At 36.8% G+C, this 20,773-nt stretch overlaps 1 protein-coding gene and 1 pseudogene across 1 annotated transcript; one reads left to right on the top strand and one right to left on the bottom strand.

The window, feature by feature from the left end:
- Window positions 1-5,031: 5,031 nt before the first annotated feature.
- On the top strand, window positions 5,032-5,988 carry LOC132662388 (olfactory receptor 51I1-like). The gene has a single exon (XM_060607862.1). The coding sequence runs from the start codon at window positions 5,032-5,034 to the stop codon at window positions 5,986-5,988; it is 957 nt and encodes a 318-aa protein (XP_060463845.1).
- A 3,703-nt stretch (window positions 5,989-9,691) lies between these two features.
- On the bottom strand, window positions 9,692-10,611 carry LOC132660609 (olfactory receptor 51I1-like; annotated as a pseudogene).
- Window positions 10,612-20,773: the final 10,162 nt, after the last annotated feature.

Genomic DNA, 20,773 nt, shown 5'->3' with positions numbered 1-20,773 from the left:
CAAACAACATTCTTGTTAAAATGTGCATAATTGATATAAGGTAGTATGACATGACATGACATGACATGATGTGACATGACATAAAATGACATAGTGTAACTTCAAAGGGGAAGCAAGTAAAATAAAATTTTCCTTTCAGCAGCTGATATAAGAATGGATTTAGAGCTAGATCTTTTCTTATTTTAAGTTTGTTTATTTTTTGAGAGAGAGAGAAATCATGAGCTGGGGAGAGGCAGAGAGAGAGAGGGAGAGAGAATACCAAGCAGCACAGAGCCCCATGCGGAGCTCGAACCCATGAACCATGCGATCATGACCAGAACTGAAATCAAGAGTCGGACTCGGTTTAACTGACCGAGACACCCAGGCACCCCAAGCCATATCATTTCTTTAACCAAAAAGATGTTTATTATATTCATATATAACATATTATAATATGTAATGTATAGTTACATTATAAATGCATTTATATTTAAGTATATATTTGAATAATTATTTATATTATATAATTACCTGTGTAAAATATTATAAATAATATTTACATATATGATATATTTATATGTAAAAATAATAATCAAAGAAACAGGGCTAATGGGATGGAATAGAATGAATTATATTCAATTTGTTGTTTGAAGCTGGAGTTATAGTAAAACAAGAAGCTTTTATGCTAGTAACTAAGATGTATTCATAACAGATACATGTATGTGAATGACTATGTTTATGTATGTGTAAGTGCAGGATATTTTTATAATCAGATGTTTTATGTGTTTTTAGCCCACTGCTACCAGGGGCATTTCTCGTTTATACATGTTTAAGATAGAGCCTTTAGTAAATCAAAGTGAAACTTTTTTAGAAATTTGTGTAAGAACATAGCTTTTGGTTGGATTTTGAAGGAAAAATACCCACACGCACACATACACACACATATATATATATATATATAACACACTCAATATCCATATATTATTTTGGTGAATTAATATTTATATTAATTAGTTTGTTTTCTTATAGAAATTCAAGTACTAGGATCCAGGAAATGTATATTGACTTCACCACTAGTATTTGAAGATGGGCCAGGTATCAGCTATTCTTTAATTAATTTTTTCTAGAATTCTCTTTCTTTTATTCTTTCCTCCCTCTCTTCCTCTTTTTCTCTTCCCTTCTTCTTTCCTTCTGTACCACTGTCTTTTTCTGCCTTTCCATCTCTGTTTCTCTTGCCTCTTTTCTTTCTCCAACACATATTTAAGTTCCTCATTCACCTGGAATATTGGTTTGATCAACTTGACCTTATTTTTTTTTATATAATGTATTCAAAAATATAAATAACACATGGGAGAGGTTTGATAGACACACTAGATAGATACTCTGACCTATATGTATATATAACAGTTTATATATACATATCACTTCTCTCATATACTTTGATTTTTAATAAAATCCATTCATGGTTTTAATATGAAATCTCAGAGTAAAAGAATGTGAGAGTATATTATTTTGTAGAAATATTTTAATATTTCCTAACAATCAGTGTGTGTCCTAGCAAAGTTAATAAGGATTTTTATAATGTTTGCAATTCACTTAGACATACATTTGTATTGAATTGAGTATGATAAAGGCCAAGAAACAAATGTTGATTGGTAAGGTTTTAGGCAGTGAGTGTGCAGTGTGCTTTTGCTCTGTCTCATACATTTAATCCTCACAGAATTACTTAATACAGTATCATTAATACAAATTTACTGAAAAAAACCCTGAAATTTAGTGAAATTAGTGAAATCAAGCAATTTACCTCAATCCTTATTAATCAAGTCAGCCATTTACCTATACAAATTGTTTATCATAATATATAAGGTTTTTCAGGAAAAAAATCTCATTTAGAGAAATAACCTGTAATCTCAAGTACTTGCAGATTAGTCGACAGGGCAGAAAAATAATAAAAAATTCAAAAGTTTATGGGTGTAATGATAGGAGCATTAAAAGTTACCAAAGAAGGAAGTTTGTTCAATTATTTTGAAAGGGGTTAGGGAATACTTTTTGGACAAGATAAATTTGAGATTTATTTTTAAGACTGAAGAGAAGTTCATGAGGTATGTAAGAAAGAGGGATATTTCTGGAGAAAGCACAAGAAAAAGTTGTAAGCATCGATAAGGGTTAAATTAGCCCTTATGCTTAGGGTACACATTTGAATTTCCTTTGAAGCATATGGGTAGAGATATCTATGGGTCAGCTGAATATATATTCAGAAAAGGTATGTGGGTTGGATATGGAAATTTGGGAGTTAACTAAAGTCTTGAGAGTACTCAAGTTGCTCATAAATTTTATATAAATCAGAAGAGAAGAAGATAAGTAAATCAATTTGAACTAGAGAAGCCATGCCTTTTGTTGAAAGCCACCTTTAGATTTCTAAGGGATATGATGCATGTAGGGTGTTATAATTCTTTAAAATGGAGAAAAAATGAAAGACACTGTTGACAAAAATATTAAAAGAGGACATAGGGATTTTTTTTTTCAGTGTGGATGTGCACCATTTAGATCAGAGTCAAATAGGTAAATGTGTAAAAAAATATAACTTGGCACTCATCCTAGATACAATAAATTTCTAGTAGTGGGGTCAAGTAATTTCACAAACTACAGTGACATTTTCTTTATGAATGAGTTGAAAGGAAGGATTTGCAGAAGATATCCTGAAGAGATACATTTTGATGAACTACAGATTTAGAATAATTAAAAAGCTATTTCTTAGACAAAAATCTTATATTTTTGATTAGCTTTATGGAGGTGAAAACTACCTAGAATAAAATTTACCCGTTTTAATAGTACAATATGATGAATTAAATATATATATATATACATATATATATATATACACATATATATATATATATGTATATATATACCATTCAATCAGTACATTAGCCATGGTATGGGCATTTTCTTTAAAAAAATTTTTTTAAATGTTTATTCATTTTTGAGAGAGAGAGAGACAGACAGACAGACAGAGCAGGGGAGGGGCAAAGAGAGGAGACACAGAATCTGAAGCAGGATCCAGGCTCTGAGCTGTCAACACAGAGACTGACATGGGGCTCAAACTCACGAACCGTGAGATTATGACCTGAGATGAAGTCGGACGCTCAACTGACTGAGCCACCCAGGCACCCCAGTATGGGATGTTTTCATCTCCCAGAAAGATAGTTCTGCCTGTTTGCAGCCAATCTCTTCATACTCCCTGTTCATCTCTCAAACCTCTGAGCAAATATCACTATGACATTGTGTTTTCTAGAATTTCATATAAACGAGGTCATACATCTTTGATCTTTTATTTTTGCCTTCTTTCACATAGCATTAGTGATCCATTCATTCTGTTGCATCTATCAGTAATCTCTTCCTTTTTTAAAAAAAGTTTATTTATGTATTTATTTTGAGAGAGAGAGAAGGAGAGAGAGGGTGAGAGAGAATCCCAACTAGGCTCTGCACTGTCAGTGCAGAGCCTGACACAGGGCTCGAATTCATGAACCACAGGATCATGACCAAAATCAAGAGTCAGATACTCAACTGACTGAGCCACTCAGGCACCCCCCTCTTTGATTTGAATTGTGTGGATTTGTCACAGTTTGTTTACTCATTCAACAGTGGTTGTATATTTTTTTTTTCTGGGTTTTTTGCTAGTATGAATAAAAATATTATGGATAAATGTGTACAAGTCTTTGTGTGAACACGAGTTTTCATTTCTCTTGGCCCAAATTTTTTTTTTAATTTTATTTTTTTAATTCAAACCCAAATTAGTTAGCATATAGTGCAACAATGATTTCAAGAGTAGATTCCCTAATGCCCCCTACCCATTTAGCCCATTCCCCCTCCCCACAACCATTCCAGTAACCCTCTGTTTGTTCTTCATATTTAAGAGTCTCTTATGTTTTGTCCCCCTCCCTGTTTTTATATTATTTTTGCTTCTCTTCCCTTATGTTCATCTATTTTGTGTCTTAAAGCCCTCATACGAGTGAAGTCATATGATATTTGTCTTCTCTAATTTCACTTAGCATAATACCCTCTGGTTCCATCCATTGTTGCAAATGGCAAGATTTCATTCATTTTGATTGCTGAATACTCCATTGTATATATGTACCACATCTTCTTTATCCATTCATCCATCGATGGACATTTGGGCTCTTTCCATACCCTGGCTATTGTTAATAGTGCTGCTATAAACATGGGGGTGCATGTGTCCCTTCGAAACAGCATACCTGTACCCCTTGGATAAATACCTAGTAGTGCAATTTCTGGGTCATAGGGTAGTTCTATTTTTAACTTTTTGAGGAACCTCCGTACTGTTTTCCAGAGTGGCTGCACCAGCTTGCATTCTCACCAGCAGTGCAAGAGATCCTCTTTCTCTGCATCCTCGCCAATATCTGTTGTAGCCTGAGTTGTTAATGTTAGCCATTCTGACAGGTGTAAGGTGGTATCTCATTGTGGTTTTGATTTGTATTTCCCTGATGATGAATGACGTTGAGAATTTTTTCATATGTTGGTTGGCCATCTGGATGTCTTCTTTGGAGAAGCATCTATTCATGTCTTTTGACTCTTGGGCCAACTTTTAAGAGTGAAATTTCTGGGTAATTCTAACTGTATGATAAATGTATGTATAACTTTATAAGAAACTGCCAAACTGTGTTCCAAAGAAGTTGTACCACTTACATTCCAGGAGAGAGAGTTCCAGCTGTTCATATCCTCATCAACACATGGCATTTTCAGTCTTTTTAATTCTAGCCATTCTAATGGTATCCTATTGTATTTATTTACATTCACCTAATAAATAATTATGTTCTACATCTTTTCATGTACTTAGTTGCCATCCACATATGAAAATAGTTATGAAGCTAAAAATAGAAACTCAATTTTTCAGTTCTCCATATTTTAATTTTATATTCTGTGCATCAATAACCTATTTACTTTAAATTTGGCTTTCACATTTCCTGACACATGATTTCTCTTTTATAGGTTTGCAAGTATCCTGAACTACAGTCCTATGTGCATCTTACTATGTTGGCTTTTAATAACACTTTCTTTAATTGGCCCACTTTCTCCTTCATTGGTATTCCTGGTCTGGAGGCTGCACATATATGGATCTCCATCCCCTTCTGTGTCCTGTACCTCATAGCCCTTGTGGGTAATGCCATTCTTCTTATCCTAGTTAGAGCAGAGAAGAACCTTCATGAACCTCAGTTCTATTTTTTGGCTATGCTAGCCCTTACTGATCTAGGCCTTTCATTGTCAACAATGCCTAGTGTCTTGGCTATCTTCTGGTTTGATGTCCGCAACATTGGCCTTAATGCCTGCCTAACTCAGATGTTCTTCATCCACACCTTCTCCTCAGTAGAATCAGGTGTCCTGGTGGCCATGGCTTTTGATCGTTTGGTAGCTATCTGTGCTCCATTAAACTATACCAAGATCCTTACCCACTACACCGTTGCCTGCCTTAGTGGAGCTGCCCTCATACGAGGTGCCACTCTGCTGGCTCCTCTGCCTTTTTTCCTTAGGACTTTTCCTTTCTGTGGGGCCAATATCCTCTCACACTCTTATTGCTACTACCCAGATATGCTGAACTTAGCCTGTGGGGACATTACCTTCAGCAGTGCCTATGGATTGGTTTTTGTTCTCTGCACATTTGCAGTGGATGTTGTTTTCATCTTAGCTTCATACATGAAGATCTTGGACACTATTATGAAGCTGGAGACTCAAGACAGAAACTGGAGGTCACTGCACACCTGTGCCTGTCACCTATGCACGGTGCTTGTGTTCTACCTGCCCCTAATCAGCTTGGCAGTGCTGCATCGTTATACCCAGGACACTTCCCCAATTCTGTATACCACCATGAGTAATGCCTACCTCCTCATGACACCACTGCTTAACCCTCTCGTCTATAGTCTCAAATCCCGGCAGATCCAGGCTGCCCTGCGCAAGCGATTTTGGGTGCAACGTGTCATTGCTGGGGAATGATATTTTCTCTATATTAGAAGAGATAACCAATTTAAAAACTGCTATTCAGGATCTACTGTGTGCCAAGTAATATGTTAGGCACCATGAATTCAAAACAATAAAATACTTAGGTTTTCTCAAGAAATGTTTAATCTAACTAATGAGGGAAAGAGAGGCAGAACGCTTAGATAAAAGATCATAACTGTGATCATGAATGATGACTTTGGTAGTGGTAGGGAGAAATGACAACAGGAAGCCAAGCTCAATGTGTTTGGTGTGTGAGTTGGAGGAAAATCACATTGCCCCACGTGCTAAACTGAGGAGTCCAACTCTGGATTGTAAAAGATCAATGAGGGATTAATTTTATAGAGAAAACAAAATGTCTCCTAATTCTTGATTGGCAATGTTGTTTAAGCTGAAGCACGAAAATTCAAAATTGATGATAAATTTATGACTGTATGTTTATTATTTCTGACTACTTCTTATAGTTGGATATTAACTAATGTCTGAACCTTCTGACTTTTAACAAAAAGTAAAGGAGCTTTCTGAAAAGAATAATATATAAGGATCTGATAAATAGTTATTCTTACTCATTTTGCTACTTCATTCAGAATTCATGCTTTATTTGGATATTGTTTTATTTCACATTCCATACTGAGGGTAGATAGGGTTATATTCTGACTGTTAAAGCAAGGCTACATCTTTTTTTTTTTTTTCGCCTAAATTTCCAAGAGGAAAAACAAATTAGTTTATTCTCTTCTAGGGTCAACTCTTGAAGTTAGAGTAAGCAAAGGAAGAATTGTCCTGCTAGGATCAGCATAGGAAGCAAGTAAAGAGAGAGACTTAGTTGTCCATGGGAATGAATAAACATGCAGTTATCATTAGCAAGAATTTCAAACAACTTTAAGAGAGATTTGAATGAATTTCTAAAGGATAGCTCAAGCAATCAACTGGAAAATATTTTAATGTATGTTTGACATATTTGGTAGACACCAGAATCATATAAAAGACCTAGATTTAATATTCGTATAGCTTACATTCTACCCATGGAAATCAGGAAATAGCAGCAAAACCATGTTACAGAATGTAATTAGTAAGGCTGAGGCTTGCTTTGAATTGTTAATATGAATTCAGAGGAAAGTAAGCTAGTGAGGACTGGGGTTGCCAAGATCTTCTGCCTGCAAGACAGAGAAGATCAAGAGAATAAGTATTATGGAAGCTGGAAATCTATCTCAATTCCAAAAGCATTCAGTAAGCTCTATCTGTTAGGTATTAACAACATAAAGGGAGTTATTTTTTTTTTAAGTATGGTCTTTACCTTTATGGAGAGATTATTTGAGAAGTATAATTAAGACGCTGAAAAAATTAAATAAAATTCTAACTCTTAAACTGTTTCTTCATCTTTTAAGGCCTAATTTAATCATGTTCTTTATTGTGAGTCTGGCCAAAAGCCTCCTAACTCTGACTTCCCTGAGCATGAGTAGAAGGAACTGGGGATCATTTTTCAGCAACTGTTTCATTGTCTTAAAACACTGCACAATTTTCCTTTGAGGAAATCCTTACTTGTCTGTAGAGTTTGAATGAGACCAATAATAACAAAATTCTACCATATCCCTCCCCTGATCTTTCAGCTATAGATATTAAAAACTGAGGAAAGAAAATCTCCTTCATGTTTTATGCTAGAGTTAGTGTGAAAGAGTCTCCTTTCTGGAAGGCGATCACATCATACGTGGTCATCATGCTCCATAGCTTTGTGGAAGCAATACCTGTCTACATTAGGAGAGCATGAGTATGGAGGAGAAAATAAGCAGATATAAGAGGATGCCCCAGAGAGGAAAAGTGACATGACAGTGTTGAGTCCTTAAGCTTGAGTCCCTGAGATCCTTCCTTTAAATCTGTGACCTATCCTGATAATTTTGTTTTACATTTCTTCACTTATAAATTAAATGATGAGGTAACTTAATGACATATTCTGTCTGTAATGAAGTGGATTGGATACTTTATTTGATTCTGTCTTAAAGTATGCCAATGTATTCCTGTCTTGTCTCACTTACTAAGTGGTACTTCCCTAAATGATGGCATTTTTGTCTGATTCATCTGTCCCATACAGTGTGGTATATAGTGAACCCCAGAATGGTTGTGTGAAGATGTAAAATAAGGAGTCACAAAGGACAAAAGGTGAAAATAAAAGAATTAAATATTATTATTGAATCAATAAATTAATGAACCATGAATTCATGTCCACATAACTTGATTAAAAAAGGATGAAGTAATAGGGCACCTGGATGGCTCAGTTGGTTAAGTGTCTGACTTGATTTTGGCTCAGGTCATGATCTCAAGGTTCATGAGATAGAGTCTCACATTGGGCTCTGTGCTGACAACATGGAGCCTGCTTGGGATTCTCTCTCTCCCTCTCTCTTGGCCCCTCCCCCTGCTCTCTCTCTCTCTCTCTCTCAAAGTAAATAAATAAACATGAAAAAATTTTAAATGGATGAAGTAATAATGTCTAGCTCTGCTGTATTATAGTTATTTTAGAGGCATCACTAGTATATATAAAGAATTTGATGCCTGTCTCTGATCTGCAATGATAATACTGGGCATATAAATATGATACACACAAATATGAAATATATAAACCTGGTCTGAATCATTTTACATATTTGCAAACAAACATATTTTATAAAATATATATAAAAAGAGAACTCTAAATAAGTCTTTGAACAAACTGTATTATCCTCTGGTCACCTTTGATATCACCATCTGAATGACAGAAGCCTTTATTCATTTGTATTTATCTTTAAATCCTGGCTTGGCCTTTGTCCTCTACCATATTTTTGGTTTATAATAAAATTATTCATATTCATTGAACATTTGCAATATACTCTTCATTGTTATAGACATACATAACTTATCACATTTCTTCTTACAGTGTCCTTACAGAGTAGATACCATTATTAACTCATTTTCACTGATAGAGACACTGAAGCACAGAAATCAGGGTCATCATGTTCCCTGGATACATAACAGATAAGTTTCAGAGTCCTGATTTTAGCTTAAGCAGTATATATTTATATCTTCAACTAAATATGAAATCTAAATTAATACAACCTGAGAAAATCAAGAATACATTACATAAATGGAAGATTTTAGGTACACTGCTTTGTTATATTTTCATTTTAATCTCTCACTGAATTTTCATGTTATATGAGGCTTAGATTGAGATGGTTTCAGCAAAGGAATCATAAAACATAAACATATTTAAATAAAAATTATGAAAGTGAAAATAAGCCTTCTTTTCTCTCATTTGGAATATTCCCCTCTATAATATCTCAAACTCCCAAAAGATAGTATATGTCTGTATAACAATGTAAATATTTTATTTTAAATAATATTTCAGCCATATAGCTATACATGTGGGAGTCTCAGATAGAAGTATCTGTAGGACTCTTTAGATTGAAATGGGCTCATAGGTGAGTGCTGTAAACACCAGGAATGAGAAACATAACTGAAGGTGAAAGGGGTTTTGGGCATCTTTCTTGATCGAATATTTAAAACCAGAGAGGAATACAATATTTCTAGAAAAATTACAATAAAACCATACAGAGATGTACTAAAGGAAGTACCTGAGCACACAGGAAAATAATGTCTGTTGGTTCTTCTTTTTTCAATATCCCTGGTAACTTTCAGTCAGTCCCTCAAAGGGATCTTACTCTGTTCCATCAACCTACTTAAGTGCAAACAGTCTACATTTTGCACTTCTAATTTGTTTTCTTTTCACACTAGAAACAAAAGAGTTGAGGACAGGTGTGAGGAAAAGGATAATGTTGGACATAGTGATGTGGGGTAAAGGGGAGTTGTATCTGCCTGTCCTGTGGATCAGAACTAAGGCAATAAGTGGGACCTAGACAATGAGGACCATGACAATGTGGTAGACACGTGTGTTGAGTTTCTTAAGTCATCCTTCCCCAGAAGCAATGCCAAGAACTGTCTTCAAGATCAAAGCATAAGACAGAAACAATAAAGACAGAGTCAACACCAAAGGTGCAGAGAACCAATGCCAACCCATGGGTGATGTTCACATGAATGGACACACAAGCTAGCTTCATCACTTCAGGGTGGAAGCAGAATGAGTGGGATAGGATGATGTTCTTACAGAAGGGAAGCCATTTGAGCTGGATGAGCAAGAAGGCCATCAGCGCCACTCCTCGAGCCATAGCAGCCAATCCCACCTGAGTAATGCGGGAATGGGTCAGGACCACAGTGTAGCACAGTGGGTTGCGTATGGCAACAAAGCAATCAAAAGCCATGGCTTACAGGAGGGCTGACTCCACGGAAGAGAAGTGTGGATGAAGAACATCGGAGCTAGGCAACCATGGAACTCAATCCTGTGGTTAAGGAGAAACATATTAGGTACAGTAGGCAGTGTAGATGCTGACATGCCTGTGTCGGTGGCTGCCAACATGGATAAGAATACATACTGAGGCTCATGAAGGCTGGGATTCTTGTGTATTATGGTAATTATGATGCTGTTCTCCAGGATGGCAATTATATACGTGATGCTCAGTTGGATGGAGACTCAGATATGAGTCTTCCTGAAATAAGGAAGAAGGGTGGCTGGTAGTAGGTGCCATTGAACATAAGCATGATGCTAAACCTAAAAAAGAGAACACGTGTAGGAAAATCAAGTGGTAAATTAATTCAAGTTCATTCAGTGGTTGAAGAGAGAGTCTAGAGGCAGAAACAAACTAAATATCTGTTGCATGCCAAGCAAACTGAATAGGGTAGAATGTAGTTTAATTCAGAAGGCCTATATGAGTAATTCTTAGATGATTTGTAACTGCTATCCTGTGGGCAATTTTGTGGATGCAATGGTAGCCTTCAAAAACACTACCAGATAAACTAAGGAAGTTTTGAACAGAAACATTCACAGAACAAAGTAATATTCACAAATCACATGATTAACTTAGTTAATTTAAAACACACAGTGAGAAGCAGGAGGACAGAGATGGGGTTGTGTTAATACACATAGAATTGCATCCAAGTAGGAAGGAAGGCCCACAGTATCTGAATGCTAGATTATGAAATATTTCTCTGTCCTGTCTCTCTGCTGATCATGTTAGAAAGATCACCAGAGTTGAGGTTTGAGCAAAGGGAATCCTACAGATGAAAGGTACCTGGGGTCAACTCACACTTTATCAGGCACACAGCATCATGCATGCATGACCACAGCTGTAGCTCATCAATAAGACTGCGGAATATATATGAATTTTACCTGTATTTCTTATGCTGAGAGCATGTGGGACCAGGACAAAACCACAACGGATGTCATTAATAGGTGACTGATTTAGGTATCACACAGCCGCCATTCTAGACATGGCATTATCATGCCTTATGACTTTTTTTCTATTCTTCTTATCTATAAATAAAATTTTTGTTTATCATAGATTCCATATGTTTTATCTTTAACATGTTGTTTAATAACTCCTATAACTTACCTACTATCCATATTTACCATAATTGATGAATGATGCCTATATCTTAGTCATATGATATCTTCTAAGCTACTTATAAATTTACTCCCTATCTATGTTTAACGTATCTCATGAGTTTAATCTATACTCCATTTAACATCTTGTTTTTTGGACTCAAGTTAAATATTCTTAAGTAATACAAAAAATACACATTACTACTTTTGGGGATACAAAATTTACTAAGATATGATTTCTGCCTACATATAGGCTACTGTTTGGTGGTGTGATATACAGATACAAACAAATAAGCAAATACATATGTAACACAGTAAGAGTGATATAAAATATATCTATAAATAAAACAAGAACTTAATACATGAATTATAATTATAATGAATTGATTGTGTGGGACAGACCACAATCAACACAGGACACGCTAGGCTAAAATAAACCACACAGGGGTGCCTGGGTGACTCAGTCGCTTGAGCATCCGACTTAGGCTCAGTTTATGATCTCATGGTTCATGAGTTCGAGCCCTGCATTGGGCTCTGTGCTGACAGCTCAGAGCCCAGAGCCTGCTTCAGATCCTGTGTCTCCCTCTCTCTCTGCCCCTCCCCCACTCTCACTTTGTCTCACTCTGTCTCTCAAAAATAAATAAATGTAAAAAAAAAAAAAATTTAAATAAACCACACAAACTTGGCACCCAGGACACCAGGCTACCTTAACACATTTCTGTTGTAAGCACAGCCATGAGAATGCTTTCATAGCATTTTGGGGAAAAGTGTGTCTGTATAAAACCAACAGTTGCTGTGCAGCGAGTTGCTGGGCAGGATTATCTGACATAAGTTTATTGCCTTAATGGCTATGGCCACTGGCTATTTATAGCTCCCAAGCAAGCATTTATCTCCAGTACCTTAGAAGCAAAACAGAGTTCTCTGTCACTTTAGAGGCATAGGAAGTAGAAGTCACTTATTTAAGAATCAATTGCTAGTGGCTAAGAATCATTTTCAAACCATGTGTCCTACATCAGTATATATTACATCAAACTTCCTGCTTAAAAAACAGAAGTAGAATGTTAAATAAAGGAAACAATAATAGAAGATTAATGTAATTAATAAAAGGAGTTAAAAAAGAGGACATTAATTTTTTTCAATATATGAAATTTATTGTCCAATTGGTTTCCATACAACACCCAGTGCTCATCCCAAAAGGTGCCCTCCTCAATACCCATCACCCACTCTCCCCTCCTTCCCACCCCCCATCAACCCTCAGTTTGTTCTCAGGTTTTAAGAGTCTCTTATGCTTTGGCTCTCTCCCACTCTAACCTCTTTTTTTTTTTTCCTTCCCCTCCCCCATGGATTTCTGTTAAGTTTCTCAGGATCCACATAAGAGTGAAAACATATGGTATCTGTCTTTCTCTGTATGACTTATTTCACTTAGCATCACACTCTCCAGTTCCATCCACGTTGCTACAAAGGGCCATATTTCATTCTTTCTCATTGCCACGTAGTACTCCATTGTGTATATAAACCACAATTTCTTTATCCACTCATCAGTTGATGGACATTTAGGCTCTTTCCATAATTTGGCTATTGTTGAGAGTGCTGCTATAAACATTGGGGTACAAGTGCCCGTATGCATCGGTACTAAAAAAGAGGAAATTTATAAAGGACAACTGAAGAATGGCAATTATCGTGACCCAGACTCTTGTACAAGTGCAATGAGAGACAGAACAATAGAAAACTGTGAGACACAGTTGCCAAATATTATTGAACCCTTAATATGTACCACATATTGTTCCATGATTTGCAGTTGATAACAGATGCTATGCAACTTATGATCCCTGTTCTAAAGTTCCTGATGGAGTACAATATATTTGGTGGAAAGCACATCAGTTCAAAACTATGAACAAGGAAAGGCATTGTATAACGAACTCTCACAATGAATAGAACTTCACTATTTTTTTCTCAAACATTATTTTATTTGGTTATAATTTCACCCCAGCAAGGAGGAAGCCAGCCTTACTATACCCAAACCAAAATTGGGGCACCTGGGTGGCTCAGTTGGTTAGGTGTCTGACTTTAGCTCTGGTCATGACCTGCAGTTCATGAGTTTGACCCCCGCATCAGGCTCTGTGCTGACAGCTCAGAGCCTGGAGCCTGCTTCAGATTCTGTGTCTCCCTCTCTCTCTGCCCCTCCCCAACTCTCTCTCTCTCTCTTTCTCTCTCTCTCTCTCAAAAATAAATAAACATTAAAAAAATTTAAAAAAAAACACAATCAAAATAAACAAAACAAAGAAAACAAAGAGAAACAAAAACCAAAAGCACACTAAACCTTAAATTAGGCTTGGAAGGGTAAATAATTCCTAAGGTCACATGACTTTCAGTCAGCCCTTAGAAAAGCCTAATTTTTCTGTCCTATTGTGCTCTTTCAACAACACTCCTCTGTTAAATTATATAAAACAAATATGCAAATAGCAGGCATACATTGAAAGAGAAGTAAATGAGGACTTGAAAAGCCATAGAAGGATTCAAGGAGAGAATGAAATGTAACTTGTCATTGGCTGATGAAGAACTTTAACTGGAAGAGGCAAAATCAGAAATAATTGCAGGCTGATTGACTTCAAGAGCAAAGGTGTGGAATTCAGAATAAGGCTTATAAGGGAAGAGCACTGAGAATATCCTCCTGAATAGAATGAAGAGTTGTAAAAAGAGGGAAAGTTAAATAAGATAGAATAGGTAGAATGGAGTCTTGTTGGAAACCATAAGGTCGGGGTAAAGAGGATGCGGTATGCATAATGAGACTTCTACCAAGTATCAGAACCCAAAACACATTAGTAGGTAAGGCTGTGTGGTCTCAGGACAAACCCCTCAGCAATTCTTATAATCATTAAAAGGTCAAGTGGTAAAAACCTAAATAAGAATATTTGATTCACTAGGGAGAAATGGAGGCAAGGGTGTTTTGGGGGGGAAAAACAACCAAACAAACAGGATTTAGTTAACTAGATGTGTAGCAAGAAGTCCCCCACTCTCATTTTATGCTAAGATTTTGAGTCTGAGTTCTTGGCTTAGATATTGACAGGAAAAGTTATTTCAGTTCGTTTATAGCTATAGTTTGGAATAGATGATGTCTGTAATGGGAAGGATGGCCAAAAGGTGTAGAGCTAATGAGGTTTATTTGATGTCCATACTCAGGAACTTGGAGGAGGAAAACAAGCAAGAAAGCACAGGATACACAAGAGTAGATTAAGAAAAAAAGAGAGCGGAAGAGTGGACTGTCCTGGAAATAAAATAATGAGAAGGTTTCAACAAATAGATAGTCAAAGGAAGTAAATAAATGTTCTGTAATGGAAACACGAGAACTGAAAAATCCCCTATGGTGTTCTTGGTGATTAGAGAGGTTGTTGTTAAAAGTGGTTCTAGAACAGAACACCAGAGGTGTGTGGGTGGCTTAGGTGGTCAAACATCTGACTTCGGCTCAGGTCATGATCTCACAGTTTGTGAGTTCGAGCCCCACATCTGGCTCACTGCTGTCAGCACAGAGCCCACTTCAGATTCTCTGGCCCTCTCTCTCTGGCCCTCCCCCTCTCCCCCTATCTCTCTCAAAATCAATCAAACAATCAATCAATCACCAGAAAGCAAGACTGACAGGAAGCATCTAGGAGTGAATGGGTAATGAGAAACTGGTTGTGAAAAAATATAAACTATATGTTTATATTTATAAAATCTATAAAAATGTAAGTTACACAAACATAGCATAAGATTTTTCACAAAATAACAGAGATAAGAAAGACTATTTAAAATGGGGTTTAAGACCTTACGCTCTGGAGTCAGAGAGACTCAAATCAGAATCCTGCTACCACCTCCCCTCCAATTTACTAGATTTGTGATCTTGGACCAATTGCTTAACCTTTCTGTTCCTCAATATTCTGTTCTGTAGAATGGATTAACTACAATCTATCACACTGCCTTTGATAGAGAAACTTCAAAATAAAAGGACAACAGAGTGTGCACCGGTGGAAGTAGGGAACTCTAAGAAAGGAGTGAGGTGGATAGGTCTTAAGAAAATCAGGTGGGGGGTAGGGGATTTGGAAAGAGAACACCTACCTTTCAAAGATCAAAGTCTGTACATTCTTTCAACTGTAGAACAGCATTATTTTTTAAATGTTTATTTATTTATTTATTTATTTATTTATTTATTTATTTATTTGGGGGAGGGGTGGACAGAGAGAGAGAGAGAGTGAAAGACGGAGAGAGACAGAATCCCCAGCAGGCTCCGCACTGTCAGCATAGAGCCCGAGGTAGGGCTGGATCCTGTTGAACCCTGAGATCCTGACCTGGGCCTAAATCAAGAGTTGGTCACTGGACTGACTGAAGCACCCAGGTGCCCTTGTAGAATTGCATTATTAAAGTTACACACTGTTTTTCATCACTCTGCATGATACATATACAAAGAACTTTCAGCAACTGCCAGGTGGATCATATGCTCACTGTGAGAGAGTCTGGCAAGGAAGGAGCTGTTCAGGTACAGAATCTTCTTTTTTTGCAAGTCAGTTGAGGGCTGTGGAACAATAGTCTCTCTTAATTACTCCTGGGTTGAGGTGGGAGGATGCTTTGCTGGTTGTTCAAAGACTCCACAGATCAGGTGTGAGGAGCAATAAGAAAAAATTATCTAGTAACTCTCATCCCATATGTTCTCTTCAAATATTCCAACAAAATAAAGTAGGTTAGTTTCTGTTCTAGTTTCTCAAAAGAGGATAAACCATACTGTTGTAAACTATGTATGACATTGACCACTTAGATCATTTAGTAAAATGGTTTAACTCACTAAGGACTTAACTATCAGAAAAAATTGAGAAAGAGAAAATGGATAATGAGTATATGGAAAGGAATGAAAAGTAAAGGCTAACACTGATAAACAAAAGAGAGAATCAGCAATCTTAATGGTTTGGTTGCCTTAAATTCAGCCACTATTAGAGTATTTTCATTTCCAGTGTTAATCAACCTGTACCCATCTTGAGCTGTAGTAACTTGCTGCTTTCAGGTCTCCATACATAAAGTCTAGTCAGAAAAGTCCTTGGTCACATTTGGGACCAAGGCACCTAGGAAAGACAGTAGCATCTGTTGGACCATGCATAATACTTGGGGCATTTTTCCCTCTTTCAGGTGGAATAGCTAAAAGGCAGTAAAAGGTCTTCTGTCTCTTCCACTTCCTTTGAGGATTGACCAGGCCTGTGATGTCCTAGATCACAGAATCCCTAAGGGAATAAGGTCAGGAAGTAAGTAGTGAAAAAACAAAACAAAACAGCTCAGCAAAATGTCCCTTCATTGTCCTTGTACAGGGTCATTTGTAGCAAAAACCACTTTTGTGAATAAATAATGGAAGTAGCTAGATCCATAGTGAGATTTTTGTGAAAGGTGAGATAAAATGGGGCAACTTATGTCAGTGGGTTTGAAAATTGAGGCAGGAGGCCATTGAGGAGGTAGGTGGACCTTATGCACGTTCTCACCCACTGGAACCTCGAACTTTTGAACTGGGCCAAACCGAAATATTCCAGTGCCACAGTAATGGACTTTTGCTTTCTGATAGCCTTAGCACCCAATTGTTTAGCAGAGATTAGTTTTCTCCTCCCAACAACAACAAAAATTCTTTAACAATGTATAAGGGCATTGCCTTTTGTCTTTAAAAAAAAAAAACCCTGGACTTTGGTTCCCTGAATTGGAATTCTGAGACCCCCCAAATAAATGCTTTCATTTTATTTCAGTTCTGTGTCTTTTCTCTGTTGAAAATTTAGTGTCATGTCTGAGTGTGTGTGTGTGTGTGTGTGTGTGTGTGTGTGTGTGTGTGAATTATTAGAAGAATATAAGGACAAGGGATTGGAATTTATTATTTTTAGTTAAAAAATGGTTTTTTAATTTTCAAAATGTCAATCTGAATCATACTCATCATGGTTGCCTTAAATTCAACCACTGTAAGAGTGCTTTTATTTCCAGTGTTAACCAACCTGTACCAATCTTGAGCTGTAGTAACTTACTGTTTTCAGGTCTCCATACATAAAGTCCTTGTTCACATTTGGGGCCAAGGCACCTAGGAAAGACAGAAAAATGCTGTCACCTATTTGAGAGAACACAAGTACACAGATGTTAGCTCAGCCAGACCAATTCTGAGACGAAATTTAAAGCATATTGTTATAGTTTTGGATAAATGAAAAGACTGCAAGATTATTGAAAGAACACTTCCCCACAAAAACAAATAAATAATATGTCAATTCAGTTGTTGATGAGTCCCTTCCTCACAGATGCTGGAATGAAAAAGGATTATAAAGACCATCCTGATACATTATTTTATAGATGGGAGACACTGAGCAGGGGTGTGAATTGTCCAGGTTCATCCAACATGTTTATACAGAAATTAAAAATGTAATTTCAGGGCGCCTGGGTGCCTCAGTCAGTTAGGCATCCAACTTCAGCTCAGGTCATGATCTCACGGTCCGTGAGTTTGAGCCCCAAGACGGGCTCTGTGCTGACAGTTTGGAGCCTGGAGCCTGCAGCCTGTTTCAGATTCTGTGTCTGTCTCTCTTTCTGCCCCTCCTCTGCTCGTGCTCTCTCTCTCTTCCTCTCTCCCTATCAAAAATAAATAAAACATCAAAACAATTAAAAAATGTAATTCCAAGTTTTTTTGACTGTATTTAAGCTTAAGGGTCACTGAATGTGAAGACTAAAAGGTTCTGCAGTCAGAATGCCTGGAGACAAAGCTCCACTGGACTTGGCCACTCAATTTGGTGTCCTTTAACAAATGGCTGAAGCTCACTGTGCCTTTATTTGCATGCCTATGAAATGGGTATTTGTATTAATGCATCAAACATATAAAGAAAATAATACAATTGACAATGTTGAGCTGTACCTGAGCCCCTGTCATCCTGGAAAACAAATGATCAAGCTACCCCACACCCTTTGTATTTGGGAAAACTGCTTTCTGCAAACAACCTCCCTTCCCCATATGACAGAGATGAGACTCATGGATGCCCCCCTTTTTATCCGTAACAAGACCAGACAAAGACCACTCATATTCCCCTTGTCCATTTTTTTTTTTTGCCTCGTATATATTTAGCTAAACTGCTTTGTCCCCACCGAACAATCAGAACATATTAATGCTTGTTCAACAAATGGTGGTTAAGCTGATCTCCTCCCCCAGGCCTCTGAGTTTTGATAGCCCCCTGGAGAATACGTGGGCCTCAGGATAAAACACTTTCTGATTCCCTATCCAATCACACCACATTTTCATCTGCACTTCCCCACACTTCAGTCTTCCTAGTCTAGCTCACTCCTGTCTATAAAAGAAAATGTATTGGGGCATCTGGGTGGCTCAGTCAGTTAAGCATCTGATGTGGGCTCAGGTCATGACGTTATGGGTTCATGAGTTCCAGCCCAGCATCAGGCTCTGTGCTGACACCTCAGAGCCTGGAGCCTGCTTCGGATTCTGTGTCTCCTCTCTCTCTAGCCCACCCCCAACTCGTGCTCTCTCTCTCCCTCTCTCTCTCTTTCTCAAATAAATAAACATTAAAAAAAAAAAGAAAAGTAAATGTATTCTTGGGGCATTTGGGTGGCTCAGTCTGTTAAGTGAAGGACTCTTGATTTATGCTCAGGTCATGATCTCATGGTTCCTGAGATGGAGCCCAATGTCTGGCTCTGCTGTAACAGCATGGAGCCTGCTTGGGATTCTGTGTCCCCCTCTCTCTCTGCCCCTCCCTGACTCCTTCTCTCTTTTTCTCTCAAAATAAATAAATATTCTTTTTTTAAAAAAGAGAATATATTGCCTAATCCTTGAGATGCTTGCAGGTTTTAGTCACAGCCCTCTCCCTCTTGCAACAGTCTGCTCCTCCCTTTGCAATAATCCTTTAAAATAAATTCCTTACTAAGCTCGAATTTGTTTTGTATCTGAAAATTTCATTGCAGGTATTAAGCACTATAAAGTCATTACTTATTACAATTTTTACTATGTGATATTTTATTAGAAAAAATGAAACTTTGTAAACTAGTTTCATGGACTTTTAACCTAAGCTATTTAATGTAAAATAAGAAATTTTATGGAATATTTAAATTATTTAAAATAGCATAAGATAAAATTTTAGATAGAAAATAATGAAAAAATACACGGGCATATCTTGGAGATACTGTAGATTTGGTTCCAGACCACTGCAATAAATTGAATATTGAAATAAGTTGAGTCAAGAGAATTTTTGGTTTCCCAGTGCACATACAGGTTATGTTTACACTGTACCTTAGTCTTTGTAGTATGCAATAGCATTGTGTCTAAAAAAATGTACACACATTATTTTAGAATATTTTATTATTAAAAAGTGCTGACCATTATCTGAGTGTCAGCAGGTCGTCATCTTTTTGCTGATGGAGGATCTTGCAAATATTGATGACCTTTGTTGTAATTTTAGGTGTAGAATGTGGATATAGAATGAAATGGTATAAATTATAGCTTTTATAAATAAAGATATAAATTAGATAGTCATAATATACTATGCGTTCCCACTTCTTCCTTCACATGCGGTTTCAAACATCTTGAGAAGAAAACGGGGACAGATGAAGGATCCTTGGACAGTGTTCATGACAACCCCACTGTCACAGGCAAGTCTAGTATTCTTCCACTTCCAAATGCAGTTTCTAACTCAGCAAGTTTGTGAGAAGTCAAAGAATTTGACAAATCCCCCACCCTATTCTCTAACTTTCTAGTTTATCTCTCTTCTTTCCACTATGTTTTATTAATTTTATTTTATTTTTTTGTCTTCCTTGTCTCCTGCACTGAAATCTCCTTGAGAATATTTATATCTGCTACACTACTTTAACTGTGTCAAATTGCCAAGTTCCTGAATCATAGCAGTAAGTTCATAGATAATTTTTTTTTTATTGCTCATTTACCCAAGCATTGGCTCAATTCAAGAAAACTCTTCCCATTCCCCCTAATATGTGAAAATTGGGGCTCTGCAGAGAAGGACGTTTGCCCTGGTTTTCAATAGATTCTACTTTTTTTAGTTTATATATTGCTTTTAACATAATTACTGAATACATTTTATTAATCATTTCGAGAAGTTTTCCACTTCTTTTTGATCTCCAGATAAGTGTATGTACGTCGATATGTTCATCATGACAGCAGTCTTCAAATTCATGAACTTCTGCTCCAAATGTTTCTTTCTTTTAAATTCCCTTTGTACATAAATTGGAAGTTTTATTTTGTTATAGAGAAGATAATGATCCTATTATCTCTCTATAGTCCTCTTACATTTACCCACATTTAATTTTCATTAATTTCATTCACTCTACCAC

This window comes from Panthera onca, chromosome D1, assembly GCF_046562875.1.
Source record: "Panthera onca isolate mPanOnc1 chromosome D1, mPanOnc1 haplotype 2, whole genome shotgun sequence".
In the NCBI taxonomy this organism is placed as follows: Eukaryota; Metazoa; Chordata; class Mammalia; order Carnivora; family Felidae; genus Panthera; species Panthera onca.
This window is presented reverse-complemented; position numbering and strand designations above follow the sequence as displayed.